This window comes from Macrosteles quadrilineatus, unplaced genomic scaffold (assembly GCF_028750875.1).
Source record: "Macrosteles quadrilineatus isolate MER2022 unplaced genomic scaffold, UCM_ALF_1.0 Scaffold_4__1_contigs__length_99947679, whole genome shotgun sequence".
Lineage (NCBI taxonomy): Eukaryota > Metazoa > Arthropoda > Insecta > Hemiptera > Cicadellidae > Macrosteles > Macrosteles quadrilineatus.
This window is the reverse complement of record NW_026542597.1, coordinates 16,140,285-16,161,156: the sequence shown is the minus strand read 5'-3', so window position 1 is coordinate 16,161,156 and position 20,872 is coordinate 16,140,285. Positions and strand designations below refer to the sequence as shown.

Below are 20,872 nucleotides of genomic sequence, written 5' to 3'. Positions count from 1 at the left end.
TTTTTAAGATTCATAAAACAAAATGGCGGCCATTTAAAATTTTGTTTCTTAAATTACTCAAAAACCGTTGAGTTTACAAAAAGTTTACAAGAATAACTTTTTTAAGACAATTTAATTACAAATCGATTGAAACCTTAATCTTTAAGATTAGAAGAATGTTAACTGAGATATGGCAGCTTAAGTAATACGTGACCGCTGGAGGTTAGATGTAGTGCATGCCGAGGCATGCAGCCTAAGGCTTGTCGCACACTACGGCAGACCAGCTCAGGCAGATCAGGTCAGACCGCTCAGGTCCGGCAGTTTTCCCACACACTACGTCCGGTCAGTCCGCTCAGCTCAGGATGGCTTAAAAATTGCACACCTATTTACTGTTTTTAAAATTCACACTAAACGCCCTAATTTTTTAAATGCACTACATCTAACCTCCAGCGGTCACGTATTACTAAAGCTGCCATATCTCAGTTAATATTCATCCAATCTTAAAGATTAAGGTTTCAATCGATTTGTATTTAGATTATCTTAAAAAAGTTATTCTTGTAAATTTTTTGTAAACTCAACGGTTTTTGAGTAATTTAAGAAACAAAATTTTAAATGGCCGCCATTTTGTTTTATGAATTTTAAAAATTTTCATAATTTTTTTGTAGCTTTGTCTAGTTATCATAAATGTTTTTGCAAAGTTTCAATTTCGTATCTCTTACCATTTTTTAGAAAACATGCGAAAAAAACAAAATGGCGGCTGTGTGAGTAGCTAAGGACTTCCGATCAATTTAAATATGATATTTGGATTTGTTTCTTACCCAGGGAACAATACCCTAAAATATCCGACACAAATTCTGAAACACCCTGTATATATATTGTGAGGAATAAATCTTATCAAATGAATCCAAGCCTTCTTAAGTTATCTTGACGGTCATGAACAGTATTCACATTTTATGAGGTCATTCTGTATGCTTATGCTTTCAGCAAGAATGTGCAAGAATTTTAACAGAAAGAATGCTATTAAGCCTTTCATTCCATACATTACATTCTCTTTAAGTAAAAGCAGTTTTCATTAAAAAATGATGCCCCTCATAAAAAAACTACTTTTCACCGTGGTTGCTAAATAATAATAATAATTATTATTATGTATTTCAATAGTGTGAAATCTTCATTCTATCATCATTGTCAAAGTTAAGTACTACACAGTTATGAGATACTATTTTTATAAATTACGGTACTCAAAATTAATTATAATTTGAATGGGTACAAATCTTGGTCCTGATATAAAAAGAAAAGATTGCATACTTTGAAAAAATGTGGTTGAAATTTTTGCTTTTGGAAACTAATAATTTTAATCGGAAAGCCAAATAAATGTTTATAGCCTAGGATATTAGTTTAGAATATGGTATTCACCAATTCAATTTAATCACATATTTACAGCATATACATTTTTATATACATATAAATTTTTTTAACTGTATAATTTTCAGTAACTAACCAAAGGGCAAAGAGTAGACAATACTAGATGCATAAAAATTACTGGAAAACTAAGAGATAAACAACAATAAAAACAAAGGATAAAATCTGTACCAAAGAAAGCTTTTGTCTCTTCAAATTATAAAGAACGTCTCAACTTTCGTACTTCGTTACTTTAAATTAATCCAAAGTTTCTTCTCATTGCTTTTTACTTAATTGTGATGGATGCAATTTGTTGTTTCAAGAAAAGAATTAAATCGTCTATCTTGAGTAATATAAATAGAAACTTTTAACTTTTATAAAATAAAATTTAAATGTTTAGTTCTAGCCTAGGTAGGTTACTATTAAGATAACAGTTTTAAAACGGAATAATCAATTTATGTAATATTTACCGTCTTCTTTTCTTATATGCTTTCTCTTTCCATACCCATTGCCTTTCTGATCAAACAATAATTATCCAATTATTATTGAGAATAATAAGTAAACGCTACAATTCAAAAAGTCACTCTGCAAACCATCTCATTACCAATTGAGATTAGAACCCAACTGGGCATAATTTAACCCCAAATGAGTGAAGGATGAGGGTGAAATAAAGCAATATGATTTGTGTAGCTTATTACCTTTTTCGAGCCAGGACTGTTTATTAAAAAGTCTAAAGACCAAGGACAGCTGGTTCGGTTCAAAATCATCAAAAACTACTGTATATTCTCAGGATTGAATCGGTAACCTCTGTAAGCGCCATCAGAGAGGAGTAAGGAGGCCAAGCCCTCTCCTGGAGCAGTGAAATTACAAAAAAAATAGCTGTGGTCAGATGTTGGAAAATATATGACCGACAATGGTTTTGGTACGCAAAATCTTCTAAAAAATATGTTAAAAACTAAGTACCTAATCTTAAATTTTCCATAGGGGACTTTCAAACCCCCCTTTTTTCTGAACGCCTTAACCCTGGTAAGTGCCCCCCTCCCAATTTTTGTGGTGCCCTTGAACCACTCAATTGTAGCTCCAAAAGTAAAACGGAAAGAACCATGATAAAACCCAAGAAAGAGAGAAAAGAAGAAGAAAATAAAAATTTTATAAGTGTAAAACCGACAAGGCTTATGCCACACATGAAACTACGCAAATCAGCATACTCGAGCATAACACGTTTTACAAAATGCCTTGTCAAATTACGTCTGACCCGAGCTGGCAAGTTGGGACTTGTTATGCGTAATGTGCATCTCATTTGTAGAACCCTTACACAACGTGAACACATTTGGACAGAGTTTAATCGGTTGTGTGTGTTAGTTTGAACACGTTAACATTGTAAAATCATAGTTTGTTATTAGAGGAAAACAATTTGTCATAAGAAAACTGGGGAAATCTATTATCTGGGTAGGCAATTGATGGCCTTTAAATATGAGGGTTGCTGGTTCGATTCTGAACTATACCAACCGATTCTGGACTTATATGCCATTTGTTATTGTGCTATCAATTATTACCTCACAAAGGTAGGTTGAACAAATCCAGGGTTTGGACCGTATAAAAAACGTAAAGTGCCAATATAGAAACCACAAAAATGTTGAATATTATAAGAAATTAGGAAATTTTATTCCAAAATTATAGAAAAACTTATAAAGCGAGAGTGGTTAAAATAACAAGATTTCACAACTTTTATGTTTGACAACAAAATGATTTTGGTATCCATTATTCTGTAAACATAAAAGTGGAAGTGGAATCGAAGCAAAGGCCAAACTGTAACACCTAGAAACACAAAAAGTTGGATTCGTGATATTTTCATAAATAAGCAATAAGAAGGACTTTTTCAAATTCTTGGAAAACGCACTGCTTGTTCATCGTTTTCATGCTATACATATAGAGATATCAAATTAGTTGAATAGACCAACCAACACAAGTCGACTTCTCATAATATTTAAAAATTTGAAGCTGGTTCTACGTGTCCAGGATAGTGTAAACTGAATTTTGTTTCTATTATTTTAGGGTCAATTTGATGATTTGTAATTTACTGTTTGATTAACTAGGAGACAATTTATTAATTATGATTTTATTTTTTTATTGCCCTCGGACGGAACCAACAATAAATTTGTCTTCAGCTGCTGATCCGATGACAAATCTACTAAGGGAGTATGTTTTGTCCATCATGGTCAAATCGTTTGGTAAAATAAATTAGTTCATTTAAACAATTTGAATCAAGCAGTAACAACCATTGCTGGGTTTCAACAGAACTACATTTTAAACATTAGCTCCAGTGATTGCAATTCGGACCTTCACAGACACAAAAGTTATAGATTAAAGTAAATTTCACTGCAACTTTAAATAAAATATGAATTTTTCGAGTTACCTCCACTCAATCCAAAATAGATGACATCCACATAAAAAAAAATCAGCTGATATCCCTCAATAATAAAGTTATCATCTTGTACACTCATCCTTCTCTCCTCTTCTCACAAACTAACCTGCTTTAACACCAAAGTTAATTAACTAATCAATCAAACAATCTAAACGGTTGATTGGACATTGATTTTAGCCCGTAACCATCAAACAAGGCTGCATTTGGGTGTCCAATCTTAAAGCTCGACAAACACTTTAATTCTTCAAAGGAAACTAAAACTTCCTTTGGACAAATTTGACTACTTAACATCTATTACACTAACATCCCTAAACATTTGTGTTTCTTCAAAATTAACCAGGCAGAACATGATAATAATGTAAGTTCGATCAATATTTATAACACATATTTATTCGGTAATATTATTTAGTAACTGCTTTAATGTAATATGGTGAATAATTTAACTTCCTTCTGTATTAAACTCCCACCCTAAGGTAATAAATTGAGTTTCAACAATAAATGTCCGAACAGGAAAAGACAAAGCTTCACCCAAGGGACTACGGGTAATCTGAGCAGACGAAATCAGTTTTAATTTTTTATCTCAGCTTCCAAAGCCTTTACTTTGTTACCATTACTTTGGAAATGAGCAGAGGCTCATCGCTAAACATAGAACGAATCACTAAAACAAAATGGATTAGAGGTAACATTTTATCAAAATGTAAAAATATTGAAATCCAATTTCTTAAAAATAATTATATGTGTTTAAAACGGTTTTAACTTTTATCTAACTTTCGGTTTTCACATTTTGGTTCTGTTTTTGATGAGAAGAAAATGGTAATCGTAGGAAAAAATACATCAGAAATAACCACTAAGTTTATATTCAAGAGCTAATAGGAAAATATTAGTATCAGATAAATTTGATAGGCCTAGGGTCTAAATTAAATTTTTTACAGTCTCACACATTTACCATAATTTCCTATAAATTAACCTTTAACAAATTCTAGATAATAAATGTGCCTAACCTTGGATCTAAACAAGTGCATTCCCTTGTTACAAGTTCAAGATAATTTTGACATGGATTGGAAATCATATATCTAAGCAAATTAAAATTATTTTAATTTGCTATTTTTATTTTAATTTGTAAGATTGTTCACATACAAACTTGTTTATGTGAACAATCTTACTCCTTAAATAAGTTTTCTAGCTAGAATATTTCGAGATAGTAGAACAAATTTGTCTTCAGCCTCTGTAAAAGAACTTTTTCACATGAATACAAGTCGGCCTTTTTCCACTAATTGAAACTTTGCCATTTATAAAACTGACACGAGAATAACACAAAGAAAGAGAAACACATTTATCACAGTCTTGAATTACCTCTCACTTCAACTTTCCAACTTTTATTTTCCACGGTGATTTACTGGTGTTTTCTACTTCATAAGTCTTTTCAAAGCGGGTTTGATCATTGGGAAAAACAATAAGGGCGGAGTTAGTATTGGAAAATGTGTAATGAAATATTTCATCGGTCTAATCGAAGATGAAAATCGACTCCTACCTTTATTAACCTTTGCCTTTTGATGTTTTTTTTTAGTTGCGAATTTATTAACGAGTTGAAATATTTGTCTTTACTATAGAACATAGATTGTATTCTATGAATACTATACAGTAGTGCAATAGGTACATGCCAAGTTTTGTGTATGGTTTTTTTACTATACCCAACTATCTGAGGAATAAAATGGTTTTGTAAACTATCGTTCACCTTCTTTGTGTTGTCTACTCTTAAAACAATGTGTTGATTCCAAAAAAGCCTGATTCGAATAAAAAGTAAAACTCAATTGGTGTCCTTTTATTATGTTGTAGGATTTGTGTGGCAAATTACCCTATAATCTTGCAAAGATGTTTCATGGCTTGGAGATAAGACCTCTTACATTCACTTTTCCCCACTTGTTTTCAGACTTCAAAAATAAAATGCAGCTTAATGAAACTGACCTACATAGTTATTGAATTACACCAAAAATACACCATTTTTGAGCTGTTCCACGTGGAAATCCATTGCTTAAAAAAGGGTTCCACAAATGTGTTGTCCAATATGTCTAGTAAACCTTTTGAAAATGATTTGTTTTTCTAAATAAACTATCGTAATAGAAACATTATAATTTTTGTATACTTACAGAATCTTTCTTACAATAGTTTGTAGTGAACTCCTCAGAAAATTTAAGTTCAATTTAACTTTTAGGAGATTTATCAATTATGTTTCTTTTAACTTACATTTTAATACTCTTTTCCACTAAAAGAGCATTTAAAACTAATTACTTCTATTTGTGACAGTTAATTATTGGATCCAGCTTGGTTTATTGGCAGTTGATTGGAAAAGACTTCACTTCATAACAGTTTGAGTTCTAATATTGCTCGGAGAGTTTGCAAACTCCAATTAAAAATGATTAAACCCCATTAGTTTCAGAGTAATTAATTTGCTAGTAGTCTCAGGCATAAAATTTAGAATTATGTAGTTAACCATCAAAAAAAGTAAATAGATATAAAGTTTTATATTTATAATTTAATAATAAAATGCACTATTTATTCATATTGATTATGAACAGTTATAACCACATTAAGATGAAATGCGAAGTAGTTTTAAGTTTATTATGGAACTAGCTGTGTGTCCGTTCTAGCACGGGAATCTTATAGTAGTCAGTTGAAACCTTCTTATATAAAGAACAGCAGTTGGTTTGTATATTTTAAATTTCTCAGCCATATACAACACTGATTCAAGGTCTTTTTACCGGTTATCAAAACTCAAGAGCAAGTTTATGCACAAAGAATCTCTATTTTCATTTACGGTTACCCTACACATTATTGCACTTGCGATTAATTAAATCCGTTATGTAAGGAAAAAGTTTTGAATTAATCTCACTTGGTTTGGATTTGCTTTCAAAACGTGATCGGAAATGGTTGCGGTATTTGTAAACAACATTCAATGTAAACATATCAGTGACAATAATCTTGATCCGAACAGCTGTTCGTTATTTCATAGATGATTATGTGATAAACATTGGAAGAAAACTTGACAAAAATCGCACAAAATTGGGTTTTATACGTCCGTAATTTTATTTACAAAGTAGTGAGGCCATATTTTAATAGCGAAAGACATTCTCACCAATCCAGTGAATACATTAAAATGATTTGGATCTTGATAGGCACTCTAGTTTTTCAGAAGGCCACATGGCTCTTGGGCCGTGACAGACAGACAGAAATTGAGATGAGACTTGTTTCGGCTTGTTTAATGTACAAAACGTAAAAATAACTTAAACATTTATAATTCTGAGCAATGTACAGACAAAATTCTAATTTTATTTACTAAGGAATAAAATTAAACTATGGAAAATCAGGAATGAAAAATAAGCAACTTTTTTCAGTGATTATAGTGATATTAGTTCCACTCTTCAAGTATTTTTTTTCTTAAAAAACTTGCAGAATTGCATTTCAATCTATTTATGGAAAAAGTCCTAAGGTTGGGGACCCGAACAATTTCATAAAGTAGACTGAAAATGTTTAACAGCTATTGCTTAGATTCCAAGGGACAATCGGGTCTTAAATACCAATCAACTCTGCTCGTGATATCTTTCATCAATATCGGTTTACCCCACTGTCTTCTGTTACGTTCGTGTCTGGCTTTAATTTATGAAACATTTAAAATTTATATGTTTTGTTTTCAACAAGGAGCCTTTATAATCCATGCTGCTTCTTAAATCAACCGTTTTACCACTTTAATCGATATACCTCCTATAGTACTGTAGTAGATTTCAATGTATCGGTTCATGGTGGAAGGAAAATACATAGGTGTGCTATTCCCGACGTCACCCAGATTACAAATACCAATTTTACCATTTATAAAAAATAATAAAAACAAAAACAATCAAATCAAAACAAATATACTTATATGGCAATAGAATCAGGTGATTTTTTGTTTGCAATCTGGGTGACGTCATCATATGACGGGAATAGCACACCTATGTATTTTCCTTCCACCATGGTATCGGTTAATAGCTATGCATTTCAGCACATCTGACTTAGATTATTGTGCTTTTGGATTAATCTTGGTCAAAGAAACAGCTGATTTTATATATCTTATAGAACAGCTGCTATACAGATCATATAATTTTATTCTACATTCATGCATCCATATTCAGCTTAAAATATGTATCTAGTTGTGCACCGTCTTAAAAAGTAATGAGTTAAAGTAAAACACAAAAGACCATGCAAAAAGTAGTTGAATTATACAATTGGAATGATTAGAAAATTGTGACTGAGTACAGTATATTAGGTTTAAAAAAGACACATTTGTTTAAAACATGTTGTCCGTACGGCACTTTGGCAATTTATGCTGCCTACTCTGGGAAAACTAGAGCAACTATAAATAATTAAACTCATGTTTTCCTTTAATCAATAACATTTTAAGAATGTCTTTGGATATTTAAACTGGCCTTACTTATTTAATAACACCAGTTTTTAGCGATATTAGTAGTAGGGCCTATTTGTTTCTTGAGGGATTTTCTTCAAATGTGTAATGATAGTAAATATGCCGGCTGTTTTTGTAACAGCTTGAAAAGTCTTAATTTTGGTAATGTGACTCGAGGCTGATTGTAAAGCAGGAGCAAATCTAATACTGTAATTCAATCATGAAATGTCAGTTGCAAATAAGTTTGAAGTTTAAGAACTAAGATACAGAAGCGTGGGTGGATGCTGAGGAACATTGATTAGCTTAGCAGATTCAGCACTGCTGATCTCACCGCTGACAAGCAGCAAATTAACCTCAGCATGTCGAAGCAGCTAGCGTCAGCCACGTTCACAAAATATTGGTTAAGATGTAACTTTTGAAGCATTCAGTTAGTTGACAGCTTACAAACCTGTAACTCGATACGTATTTTTGATGTTTTTCTAGAAGAAAGATTTTAATTCAAAGCAGTTTTCCTGTTTTTTATTAAATCAATATTGTCCAAAGTGTTTAAAATCATAAAATAAAGTAACTGTTGCTTATAATCCCAAAAATAGACAATACCCCCGCCGCAGCAAACCTGCAGACTAAGCAAATTTCCATTTGCCTGATTGGATTTACAATGAAATATCTTCAAAAAAATATCACATTTATTTCCTATCTAAATAGCATTAGTTTAATGAGTACTTAGATTTGCTGCAACAGGGAGGGCAAAAAGTGTTTTTTTTTTAATGGTAATAGTTTAGTAGAAAATAAATGCATTTTCAAATTTTGATCAAAATATGTTCATAAACAGTCAAACTATTATTCTTCATAAGAGTAACATGGGAATTTTAAAATTACAATTTTTTGAAATTTTTTGTAAGCATTAGGAGCATGATAACACTTCAACATTCTAAATGATTTGGTTTTTAAGCTCTACAAAATGGTTGTAAAAAAAATTGCAAAATTTTATGTTTTTAGGATAAAAAGTGGAAAAAACCCCCATAAAACACCGTTGCTATAGACCGATCATGCTGGTTCGCGAACTCGCTTAAATAAATGTAATAAATAAATTTCAAATGAACAAATTCTAACCACAATGAACGGAATTCACCCTAGCCCTCCTAAAGTAAAAACCTTCCTCTATTACTATTATTCTATATTTTCAGAATTTTAAAATTTAATAAAATAAAGACAAAATTTTTCAACTATAGTCCGTTAAAAAATTTCAGGCAATTTGAGGGTGAGTTCCTCCTCTATTTAATACTTTTTACTTATCTAATATGGTGCAGCTGATTTATATTTTGGCAAACCTCAGCTGTTGAGCTATTATTTTAAAGGTCAAGTGGAGGGAATAGATTTCTTCCCCTAAACCGCCTAAATTTTGTGAAGGCAGTATAGTGATTTATGATGTTGTCCAAGGAAACCTTGTGGTCTAAAAAAAACCCTTTGAAATATTGATAACACTTAAAGTTAATATTTAATTTCCTTTGTATTTTTTATTTGTTTTTTCAGTCTGACTAAATAGCACACTTAAGGAAAGGATTTTTCTTTTATTCAAACAATTATCACACAGGGCAAGTGTTATTTTTATGTTGAGCTAGGTTAGATTAATGTTTATTTTGAGCAAGTAGGCCTATTTGAGCCAACTTGCTTAAGTGGTCAGTTAGTATTTCTAACTACAAGATTGTTTGTACTATGTTAAGTTAATACTACTTTATTAATTATTTATTTTAATACTACTTTATTAATTATTTATGTTAATACTACTTTATTAATTATTTATTAAGGATTTGTATATCACATGACTGATAACAGCAAAGTATTCAAAACCGATGAAGCGTTAAACTTTTTTTTACTTTGATACTTAAACACCATTATATTGAATATGCTAAAGTTTTTGGTGCGTAAACCTCCCAATATCTTTAACAAAAGAATATTTAAGAACACAAAGTAACGACATAAATATGAGAATAAACTGAAGCCGTGTGAGTTATGTGCCGCATAACCAGCCACTTCTCACCGAGGAAACAAATCGTAATCATTTCCGTCAACCTGGAGCAATAGTTGTCGTCAACATTAGTCTTACGTTCCTTCGGAGATTTGAGCACATTACATATTTGTTCACGTCTATTCACCGTCAATTCAACACCGAGCCCTATACAAAATAAAAACTATTAAAAAACACTGCTGGATGTCAGTGAATACAAAATAACACGCTTCAGTAGTGTATGAGTAAATTACATTTTAGCTTCAACATTTACTATACTTATACTTATTGTTTCTTCATAATATTGCCAAACGGCTTAATCATTTTCAAAATAAACTTATCACTCATCAATTAATACTTAAATCTAAAACACCTTCCGGTCTAAATTTGAGATAGTATATATATACATATATATATAAATTTTTTCACTCATCAATTAATACTTAAATCTAAAACACCTTCCGGTCTAAATTTGAGATAGTATATATATACATATATATATAAATTTTTTTCTTTCTTTCTATCAAAACATTTTCTTTTTTACTTCTTCATAAATTATATGTATTTTGGATTTTTGCTAAAACCATATGATTCAGAGTGGTAAACACTTCTATTTGTTATTGTGTTTGTTCCTGAAGAAGGCTAATGCCGAAATATAGAAATTTCTATAAAAGTGTGTGATAAGTTTATATACTTATACTTAATGATTAATAATGCTAGAATTATTTATCAATACCCCCGCCGCAGCAAACCTGCAGACTAAGCAAATTTCCATTTACCCGATTGGTTTTACAATCAAATCTCTCCTTAAAAATATCACATTTATTCCCTATTTAAATATAATTTAGTTTAACGAGCAATTAGGTTTGCTGCAACAGAGAGGGTAAAAAGTGTTTTTTGTCAAATGTTAATAGTTTAGTAAGACATGAATGCATTTTCCAAATTTGTTTAAAATATGCTCATAAACAAGTAGACCAAAACAGTTGACTTATTCTCCATAAGAATAACATGAGAATTTTAAATTTAAAGTTTTTTTTTCATTACCTCCGTAACCGTTAGGCATACAAAAACTTCAATATACAAAATTTCTTTTTTTAAGGTCTACGAAATGATCTGGAAAGAAATTGTAAAATTTTATGATTTTAGAGTCAAAAATGGGAAACCCCAATTTTACCCCATAAAATAATAATTTTCACTATAAACCACTGTTCCCATAGTTCGAACTCATTTGAATGAATGTAGGATTACTCGTTTATTAAAAATTTCATCAAAATCGGATAATTTTTGCTTAAGCTTGAACGGACATGTTATATATAATATATATATATATATGTACAGTATATACATAAATTTGGACGGATGGTCTCTTTGGCCTCTGGGCCACATTTACAAAAAAGTAAATCGGTCCCGGGTCCAGGTCTTACCAAGAGTACTACGGTAATAGCTTATTCAATATATGGGAAATTCGCTAAAAGCGCAATGATCAATGATAGCTGGGACCACTTTTGAACCATCAAAAACCAATAACTCTTCTCAGGATCTAACCAACAATCTTCCACTAGAGAACTATCACTTAGCTGTATGAAAATGACACAATAAAATAAACATTGACAGTAAAATTCAATTTTAAATCATTACACAAATCTTAGAACAAAGGAAACTCATTTAAAACAGATAAAACAAGCAACAGGCAAAGTGTTTTGAATGAATTAGTCCAAGTGTTGTAATGGGGCTTAATTAAATTCCTTTATCAAAAGACTGAGAGGCTAAGATGCTCAGTGATACTACAATAGCTTTGGGCTTTAATATTACAAGCCCCCCCACCCCCACCGTGGTTAAAGACCATCTTGGGGAGGTACATAAATAAAACATGCAGACAGACGGAGTCACAATCAATATCATATGCATGTTGCAAAACCATTTAATTCCTACTGTCTTTCCTTTGAAAATATTATAATCTACATTTTAAAATAAGTTCCAAACCTAAAATATCCTGTCTGACTTAACAGGATATGTATTTTTCTTGTTCCTTGTGAAATTAATCGATCAGATTATTTAGTTGTTACTTTTCTAATTTCAATTCTGAGACAATAGATATTTGTGTACTGGCGTTACGCATTATATTTTTTACACAGTTACTGTAAAGCATATAAAAAATTACAGTACGGTCCACGAGAGTGTGCAGTTGAGGGAGCCTATGAGGACAGCGCGGTGTTGTCAAATCTAATAATACCAGCTGATTTAAAAATATTGTTTAGTATATTTTAATTAGTGTAGAAAAGTAGTGAACGGGTTATGTTGCAACGTCGCGCTACTCCAGTGTAGTCTTTCAAACACTATAAAAATAGGTTAGGTTAAATCAAAACATTGAACGAAATGGGAAACGCTGGAGCAGGTGATCGTAGCCAGTGATCTTTAAGTGTTGCCAGCCTATTTCCAAGCGTACACGGATTACGTGCCTAATAAAAGCACGCTGTTTTGTGTTGTTTGGTTGGAATGGAGGTGTGCGGCAAAAGTAAGTAAATGCAGCAATAAGCAACCTTCTGTATATAAACAGTGCAAGGAAGTCCACTTTGTCAGGTGACTGTAAGAAAACATCTTTCTTTGTTATTTCTTAAATAAATACATAAGCGTCAAAACGGGGAGTACGAGTATGAGTGTAAATATGAACGGAGATGCTTTGTGTATGTTAACTCCTAAGATCAGCTGTTTCTTTAGTCACTTGTTAAAGACCACTGATAAAGAACAGCTGGGTCCAGCTTTTGACCATCGAAATCTACTGATTTATTTCAGGATTTATTGAACTATCAACATACTAATTATGAGACCAGCACTACATAATGTGCACCATAAGATCCGATTATCCTTGATTTATATAAAAAAACTGTAAAATTGAGCTTTAATCCCCTAAGAATGTAAAGCAAGTGGAAATTAAAAAATGGTTTTCTAGTACACTGTAGCATTAACTATTGGATGCTGAATAGGCATCTCTTCTATATGGACCAGTTGTCACCATTTTTTAATTAAAAAGAACACATGGTTGAGCCAGTCACAGATTGGCCTAGTGTCTACAATTCTATTTTCTAACTTATATTTTGTTGCTGATATAGTTGATGGGATAGCTTATAATAAGTCGTTCCATCAGTTTGGCTCCAGTAAAAAGGTTTGAATATTGGAATGCAATCAGTTATTTTCATCAACACAATCTGTCAGTGGCTCACATAAACTACTGTAGACGGTTGTGAGTTAAAAACTGTCGACAACTTTAACATGAGGATGAAATGTCTAGTAGTATCAGTAGTCAAGGACAATATAGCTTTTGTTTGAAAATTGTTGTTATCTTTACAGGACATTAATGTAATATGTTATCAATAGGGAGGAACATTAACTGAATTTGGTAGCTAACCAATAGTTATTCAGAATAACACAGCATTTAGCACAAAGCCAAGTGCAACATCAAATTAAACTAATTGGTTGGAATCACTATAATTGTGCAAAATCAAAGGCTTATGAGTTTCCATATGAATTGGTTCGAGAGTGATCTGATTTATCATTAAGGATAAGTGAGATGTACATCCCAATATAATAATCCATTCATAAATAAGTGGAGTGATAGCAATCCACTGTTTAATTTGACGTTGCATTACTATAATAAAAAAAAACCACACCAATATTGTGGACATTGTGCGAAGCTAGACACATTGCATATTGGAAATCCCATCGTAAACACAACTCCCCATAAACACCATCAGATTAAGCCGTTAACCGTAAACTGTAGTCAGACTGATACATGCAGTGTTAATCACCTGTGGCTTAAAGCCTCAGTTTGATTCATTTATGTTCAGCACAACTTTAATTTCCATGTAAACAGTGTTTTCATTATTGAAAAATGTCTTGTAATAAATTCTGTGTGTTGAAATTCAAATAGCGTTATTTGAGAATTGACAGCTTGGCGAATCACAGTACCCTGGTATTGTTATCAGGTACAGAAAACGAAATTGCAAGCCATCCTTTTAGGATAATGGCTTGTATGTTTCTCCGGAAAAATCTACATAATAATTTGCAAAGTATTCAATCTAAACAGGAAAGTAAACAAAATTTGACTGATAAAAAGCATAACACCATCATGAATAAAAAAAACAGCTTTCTTGATTACCTTAATTCTCTTTTGGGTACCTCGAAGCTATCTTATAGAAAGCTGTGATAACCGAATCAGGTTTTTATGATAAGCCTACCTGTGAATTAAGTGTTTATACATAAAGTGTGTTAACATCAAAATCAGAAGGTCGCCGGTTTAATCCCAAGACAAGCCAAAAGAGTTTTTACGATTCAAAACCGTGTCTAGTTGTCCCTTAACATTGGGCTTTTAGTAAATGGTCTTGACTAATGAAACAAAATCTAATCTTTATAAGTAACAAAACTACACAGACCATCTCCCTCCATTCTATATGCATCTTGCATTATATTCGGCTTAAATAACAGGTAGCATTGATGTCTCTTAAATAATAATGATTATGATGATGATGATGGTTATTATTTCAATATGGTTTTTTTTATGCCAATACAAGGTTGGATACCAACAGATGTTTTACAACACACTTCAACTCTTAGCAGAAATCTGCGCTGAACTACTTTTACTGGTTATTAGTTCCTACTGATACCAGATATCTCTTATCAGTCTCATGACACTCTCATAACAGCTCTCACTGCACCATCAAGGTCACAACATTGACAACATATTTGATAGGAAAAATGAAAGCTGTTGAAAGAAAACCAAATGCATTTTATCTTTGAAAGAGGGTCTTTATCAATTCAATCACTCAACCGAATTTCACTTTGGACCTACTGTAAAGAAGAATGGAATTTCAATGTAGATTTGAAAATTCAAGTTATACTATTTTTTGTGTGTGTAAACATTTTAATTTTTAATGTGAATAATTCAAATTTGTTGTGTTACGTATTTCTTGCCCTACATTCTGTTGAAAAACAACAGATCAATGCAAATCTACATAAAAATAACATGAAAATTTAAACTCGTACAATGCTATTCATGAAGTTTTGAAATTTACTAAGCATTTACAAATTATCTTACCATTACCAATTGAAATGGGGTTGCCACCTAGGTGTGTATTTTATCTCAAATATCAGTGAAGGATGAGTGTAAAATGAAGTGAGGCCTTGTATAGATGTTACTGGCTAAGACCAGCTGTTTCATTATCCAGGATCGTTTATTTAAGCCCAATAATCGGGGACAGCTGGGTCCAATTTTGAATCTGCAAAAAGCTACTAAATTTTCTCTGGAATGAACCAGTGACCTGATTACTAGGTGAACACTATAACCACCCAGCTACCCAGTTATTACGACCTATGTTAATTACAATCAGTGATAATACAGTAACATATATGCTTCTCACCTACTCCTTCAAAATATTTAACCGATCACATTTGTGTTACCGTTAATTGCCATTGAAGATTATAAATAAATAAAAACAAAAGCAGAATGACTCACAATTCTGAGAAGAGTGTTATCCCAAGCTCCTTTCCAAGGCTCAGCAAGCACTGTGGGGATCTTGATAGTCACAGGGACAGTCTGTCCAAGATGTCCGTGAGACCGAGATCTCTGAGTCTTCGCAGGTATCGCTTTCGTCTCAACAGAAACATTTTCATCGCCGGTGCTCAGAGTCCTTTGCTTTTTCGGCGGAAGTTTAATCGGTCCCAAAAACCCTTCTATTACATCTCTGTTGAAGTCATCTCTCTCGGTAAGTTTCAACACAAGACTACTCTGTGACTCCAACCGTCTTCTCGTCGGTTCCGAACATGTACTCTCACTACCGCTGCTGACTGTTCGTTTCCTCTCCCGTCTCAAAGAGTTCCTCAACGCTTTCAATTTCTTGTGAGCAAAAGCCGCCAATACTGCTTTGTTGGTGAAGATGTCTTCGTTGTTGACAGCTCTATCTGATTTCAACTCTTTCTTTGCTTTCATGTCGAAGCCGAAATCGTCGTTTGGCGCTTCAGGACTCACCACTCCTTGGTATGAAATCAAATCGTAAACAACTTTTTTACCTTTGACGTCTATTTGAATAGGTCTGGATTTGTGAACAGAGGGTATGTCGTCATCGCTGATGCTCCCTCCACTTCTGTATCTTGTTTTCACTCGTCCTCTCTCTGATGAGGATTGTAATGCCTCTAAGAGGTCAATACTTTCTGGGGGTTTCTTAAGTTCTTCATTCTGCAGGACATAATTTTGCACCTTTGAAACATAGTCCATTGTTGGTAATGTTTCCATTTTGAAGGAATTGCCTTTATCTGCGGTTTCCAACAATACTTTAGAACTTCCTCCAGTAATACTGGGATTACTTTTAGACTGTGTAGAAACTAACGGATGGTTATCTTCAAAGACAAGTGGATGCTTTTGAATAGGAGCAGAATGTTTTCTGTACCTTCTAGGAATCGGCGAGGGACTTCTACTTCTTCCTTCTTTTTCGTGTTTCTTCATGAAAATACCAGTGCTTCTCCGTCCAACTCGAGTTTCACTTTGGTAATTAAAATCTTCATTAATGGTGTTGTGAGACAAAATGCTACTGGCAATCTCTACACTCGTTTTTGAAAAGGAAGATTTATGCTCTTCTTTGACAATATTTCCAAGTTCGAAATCCTCATCGCCTTCAATGCTAGTAATGGTATCCTCAACAATATTTTCAAGTTTAAGATCATCTTCACCTTTGTTACTAGCAATCGTGTCAAGTCTTCTGAAAACTCTCAAATTGGATTCAACATTGTCTAAGAAAACAGGTTCATTTTCAGGGCTGTGTCTTGCATATTCTTTATTAACGAACATAATAAATTGGGCGCATGTCATTGTTTCATCATTAGAAACAGCACCGACTTGAATCTCATCATTATCCTCATCATCAAAATCCTCAGAACTATTGTTATTTCTGTCAGAGCCATCTGCATTATCCACTTTTCCGTTTCCCAGCAATATTGTATCAGCGATGCCATTTTTTTGTTCTGCATCTCTTTGAAAACCTTCTACCACATCTAGATACTGGAATTCATCATGAATTACTTCTACTTTACCATAGTTGATGTCAAGATCACTCCGCCTACCTGAAGCAGTTCCATGAATATTCATCGCTTCCACTACACCTTCATTCTCTGATCCTCGCATCGCTTCGGCCTCTTCGAAGAACACATCTTCGCCTTTAACCGTCTCCACGTTTCCGATTACATCATCAAACTTATCAGACACAACAGTCGTGCAGGTTGACACTGATATTTCACTTTCACACTCACTTAACATGTCAACACTTCTCTTAGGATTGATCATACCGTCGTTATTAAAATGAATCAAGTGAATATCCTCAGAATCATCTATTATTATTACAACATTTCCCCTGTTAGAAGCTTCTGGGATCAAATTGTTATCTGCGACATCGCCACTACCGGACTCTTCACCAACACTTGTCACTGCTTTTGAATCGTCTGAAGCAGTCGATTCTGCTAGTTTTGCATTTTCCGCGTCACAATCCGCGTCCACGTCCACACTCCGCGTATCCATTCTGCGTACTGACATGTTTTTCTATGACACACAACTGAGCTTATCAGTCTTATCTGTCAAGCGCCATTAATCTGTAAAGCTCTCAATGGTTGATAAGCACTTCAAAGTGGATTCATATCGACTGCAATTTCAATACAAAGTCTAGTCGATATTGAAGAAATTATGTAAAATAACTTGCATACTATAGAAAGTTTACTATGATGCAGTATTAAATCCTGCATTGAATTAAAACCTCTTAAAACCTGTTTTTGTACAAGGAGTTTTAAAGAGGGGATATTCTAATCTAATATGTTGCTTTGTGAATGTTATTATGATAGTAAATTAAACTGCTATCTTCAGAAAAGTATGGTGTACATGAAATGCTTGAATTGCAAATTATGAATTAAAATATATGACAGATAGTTTTTAAAAAACTTTTTACCCCACAACACATCTTGTATGAAAATCACTTTTAAAGCAGTACAGCGTAAAATAACTTTTATATTTGTAACTAGAAACCTTGCTTTTCAATGCTGAAATTAGGTCATGCATGTTTACTACTAAAACACAAAAATTCACCTTAAATTAAAAATCACCTTATGAAGGCAGTCAATTATATTCTACAAATACAGTTTCCTTTGAGCAACACAAAATGATTGTCATGCAAACCAGGACAAAACACCATCAATAACAGCACGTTAAGATTAACGACATTGAGAGAGTGGAGATTGGGGGTGACACTGTTGACATTACAAGGTTTAACTATTGAGTCTTTGCATTTTACCGACTTCAGCGTTAGAACGATGTTAGCCTATGTAAGTTTTTATTTTAGACTAACCAACCAGTTAAAATACCTATTTAAATACAAATTTGAAAGGTGAAAAAAATGGAATAGGGAAATGTGCTGTGTATGAAAATTTTAAAAGAATAGTTCATTTTAGCGAATTTTCCATATAGGAAATAAGCTATTACTGGTCCCCAGAGGTAAAAAAAAAATAGTTGAACAATTAAGTTTTATATACTTACTTTCCGTGTCCGGAAATCAGACTTCGCTTTTCCAAAAATTAGCTACCGATATGGCTTTGTCATTCGCATGTAAAAGATCATCTAATGTGCAAGACTGGTCTAGGCGTGGGCAGATCAGCAGATAACCAGGATCCTCTGCTTAAGTAAGTTTTATATAACTAAACATTAAAAGGATTTTGCATCAAATAAAGTTACAAATTGTGGAGCTACACAATTAAACTCTTCGTAAAAAATATAGAAGAAAAAACTTTACTGGCCACCTACTAGAGCCCCAGGACTCAATAACCTTCTCATTGCTTACTTTTCACTTCTCATTGTTATTGTACCTTGCGGCACCAATGAGATGGAGCTATCGTTACAGTCCTTGTACTTTATAAGTGTATTTTAGATGAGAGAATTGGAAAATGTTAAGATATTATGACATTATCATTATCACTGAGACAGGACAATTGTGTAATCCTTTACTCTTTATGAAATTTTTTTATTTATGTGTGCTTGCACAAAGATCTAGAAAACGGCTTTGACAATTTCTTTCAAATGTAAGTAATTTATATCTGACCTAAAAACGTGTTTACTGCAGTTAAAACTGCCAACAAAAATCTAACTACTTAAAAAATGAAATTGAAAGTCAAATTTAACATTAGCCTTGTGGGTTGCCAAGTAACCATGTTGGTTGAACAAAATAACAAGGATTAAGTAAACAAAAGACTTGTAACATGTGTTTATAACAAGCCATCCACAGTATACCAGCAAATTACTAAATTACAAAGGGAAAAATCTGTTGTTACTATTGAACAAAGATTACACTGAAGATTACTCAATATACGGGTACAATGGAAATGAACTATACCGAGCCATGGCTTGGTCCCCAGGTACTTTAATTTTAATATGAGAACAAGGTGAGAACAAAATTGGGTGATATGCCTTGTGTAGCTTTTAGATCAGCCGTTTCTTATGCCAGGATCAATTTATCAAAAGCCCAATGATTAAGGAAGCTGGGTTCAGTTTCAAACCATCAAAAAGCTAGATTGCCTTTCCTCACGAATTGAACCATTAACCACCAGATTGTTAGGTGAGAAATTTTAAGATTTTTTTATGTACGCGCTTATAAATATTATATATCAAATTTTACCTGAGGAACGTTTTTTCAAACTGCAATTTTCTGTACAGCTCATCTATTATTCTACAATTATTGTTGTATTTTTGCATTCTCAGAAAATGAACAAACAAATGAGCAACTCAGGTAAAACAACCTTGATTAGCCAGGCCACAGAAAATCCATAAGGATTACAAATATACAAGGGGGTAAGCTTAATCGGCACTAGCAAATATGCTATTCCAAAAAATATGATACATATCTTTTGTAAGCTTTTACATTAAATCTACTAATCACAAAGATTTTCCACGGTGAAGCTGAAGTGCACAATGTAACAAAACTGATGTGTGCCGACAGTAATTTCCCTATACAAGGCCCTTGTCTAGGGTAGGAGGGGGGTGAACACCACCACAAGCCTGATAATGTAAGCTAAGAGCTGTTCCGATTAATGACATAGGATTAGAACCATGTTACTACTATCCGATCTGACTCTTGACTCTGTGATTTTGCATTCTTGTGTGTCAGCATAGACAATTTGTGTGTCACCGTGTTTTAAAATCAAAGACACAGACAATGGGTGATTTTCCCATAAACCTACCAAAAAATCAAATTGGCCCTAACGATTTTACTCCTTTAGACTCAGAACCAGATGGTAACCCTTATTGCTTTAAAAATTACAGTTCAAAAGTGATTGTATTTTTTGTGATTTTTTCCATAAAAACCCATTAAAAAGCGGATTTTTTTTGACACAACCTATTTTTATTCATATTGTGTCTATAACATATAGTCATTTAAACTCAAAACGAAATGGTACAACCCCGATTGCTGTAAAAATTACGGTTCAAAAGTTAATTGCAACTTTTGTGATTTCCCCAGTAAAATGTCATAGTTACTCCTCCCCCACTTACCCATGGTAAGGGTCGTTGACATGCTAACGGGAAAGTGTCTATTTTTCTCTTCATGAA

General features: G+C 32.9%; 1 protein-coding gene across 7 annotated transcripts in view; it reads right to left on the bottom strand.

Moving 5' to 3' along the window:
* LOC128993297 (TLD domain-containing protein 2-like) overlaps window positions 1–20,872 on the bottom strand; it is a 456,668-nt gene that overhangs the window by 107,622 nt on the left and 328,174 nt on the right. The window contains exon 1 of one of the 7 annotated variants that reach the window (XM_054417092.1): window positions 15,755–16,613. The exons of 5 other annotated variants lie outside the window; for them this stretch is intronic. In XM_054417092.1, the coding sequence (XP_054273067.1) occupies window positions 15,755–16,531 (777 nt within the window). In that variant the 5' untranslated portion in view covers window positions 16,532–16,613. Of the gene's footprint in view, window positions 1–15,754; window positions 16,614–20,872 lie in introns of those variants that run through there. One more of the 7 variants, XM_054417093.1, reaches the window with a different exon arrangement.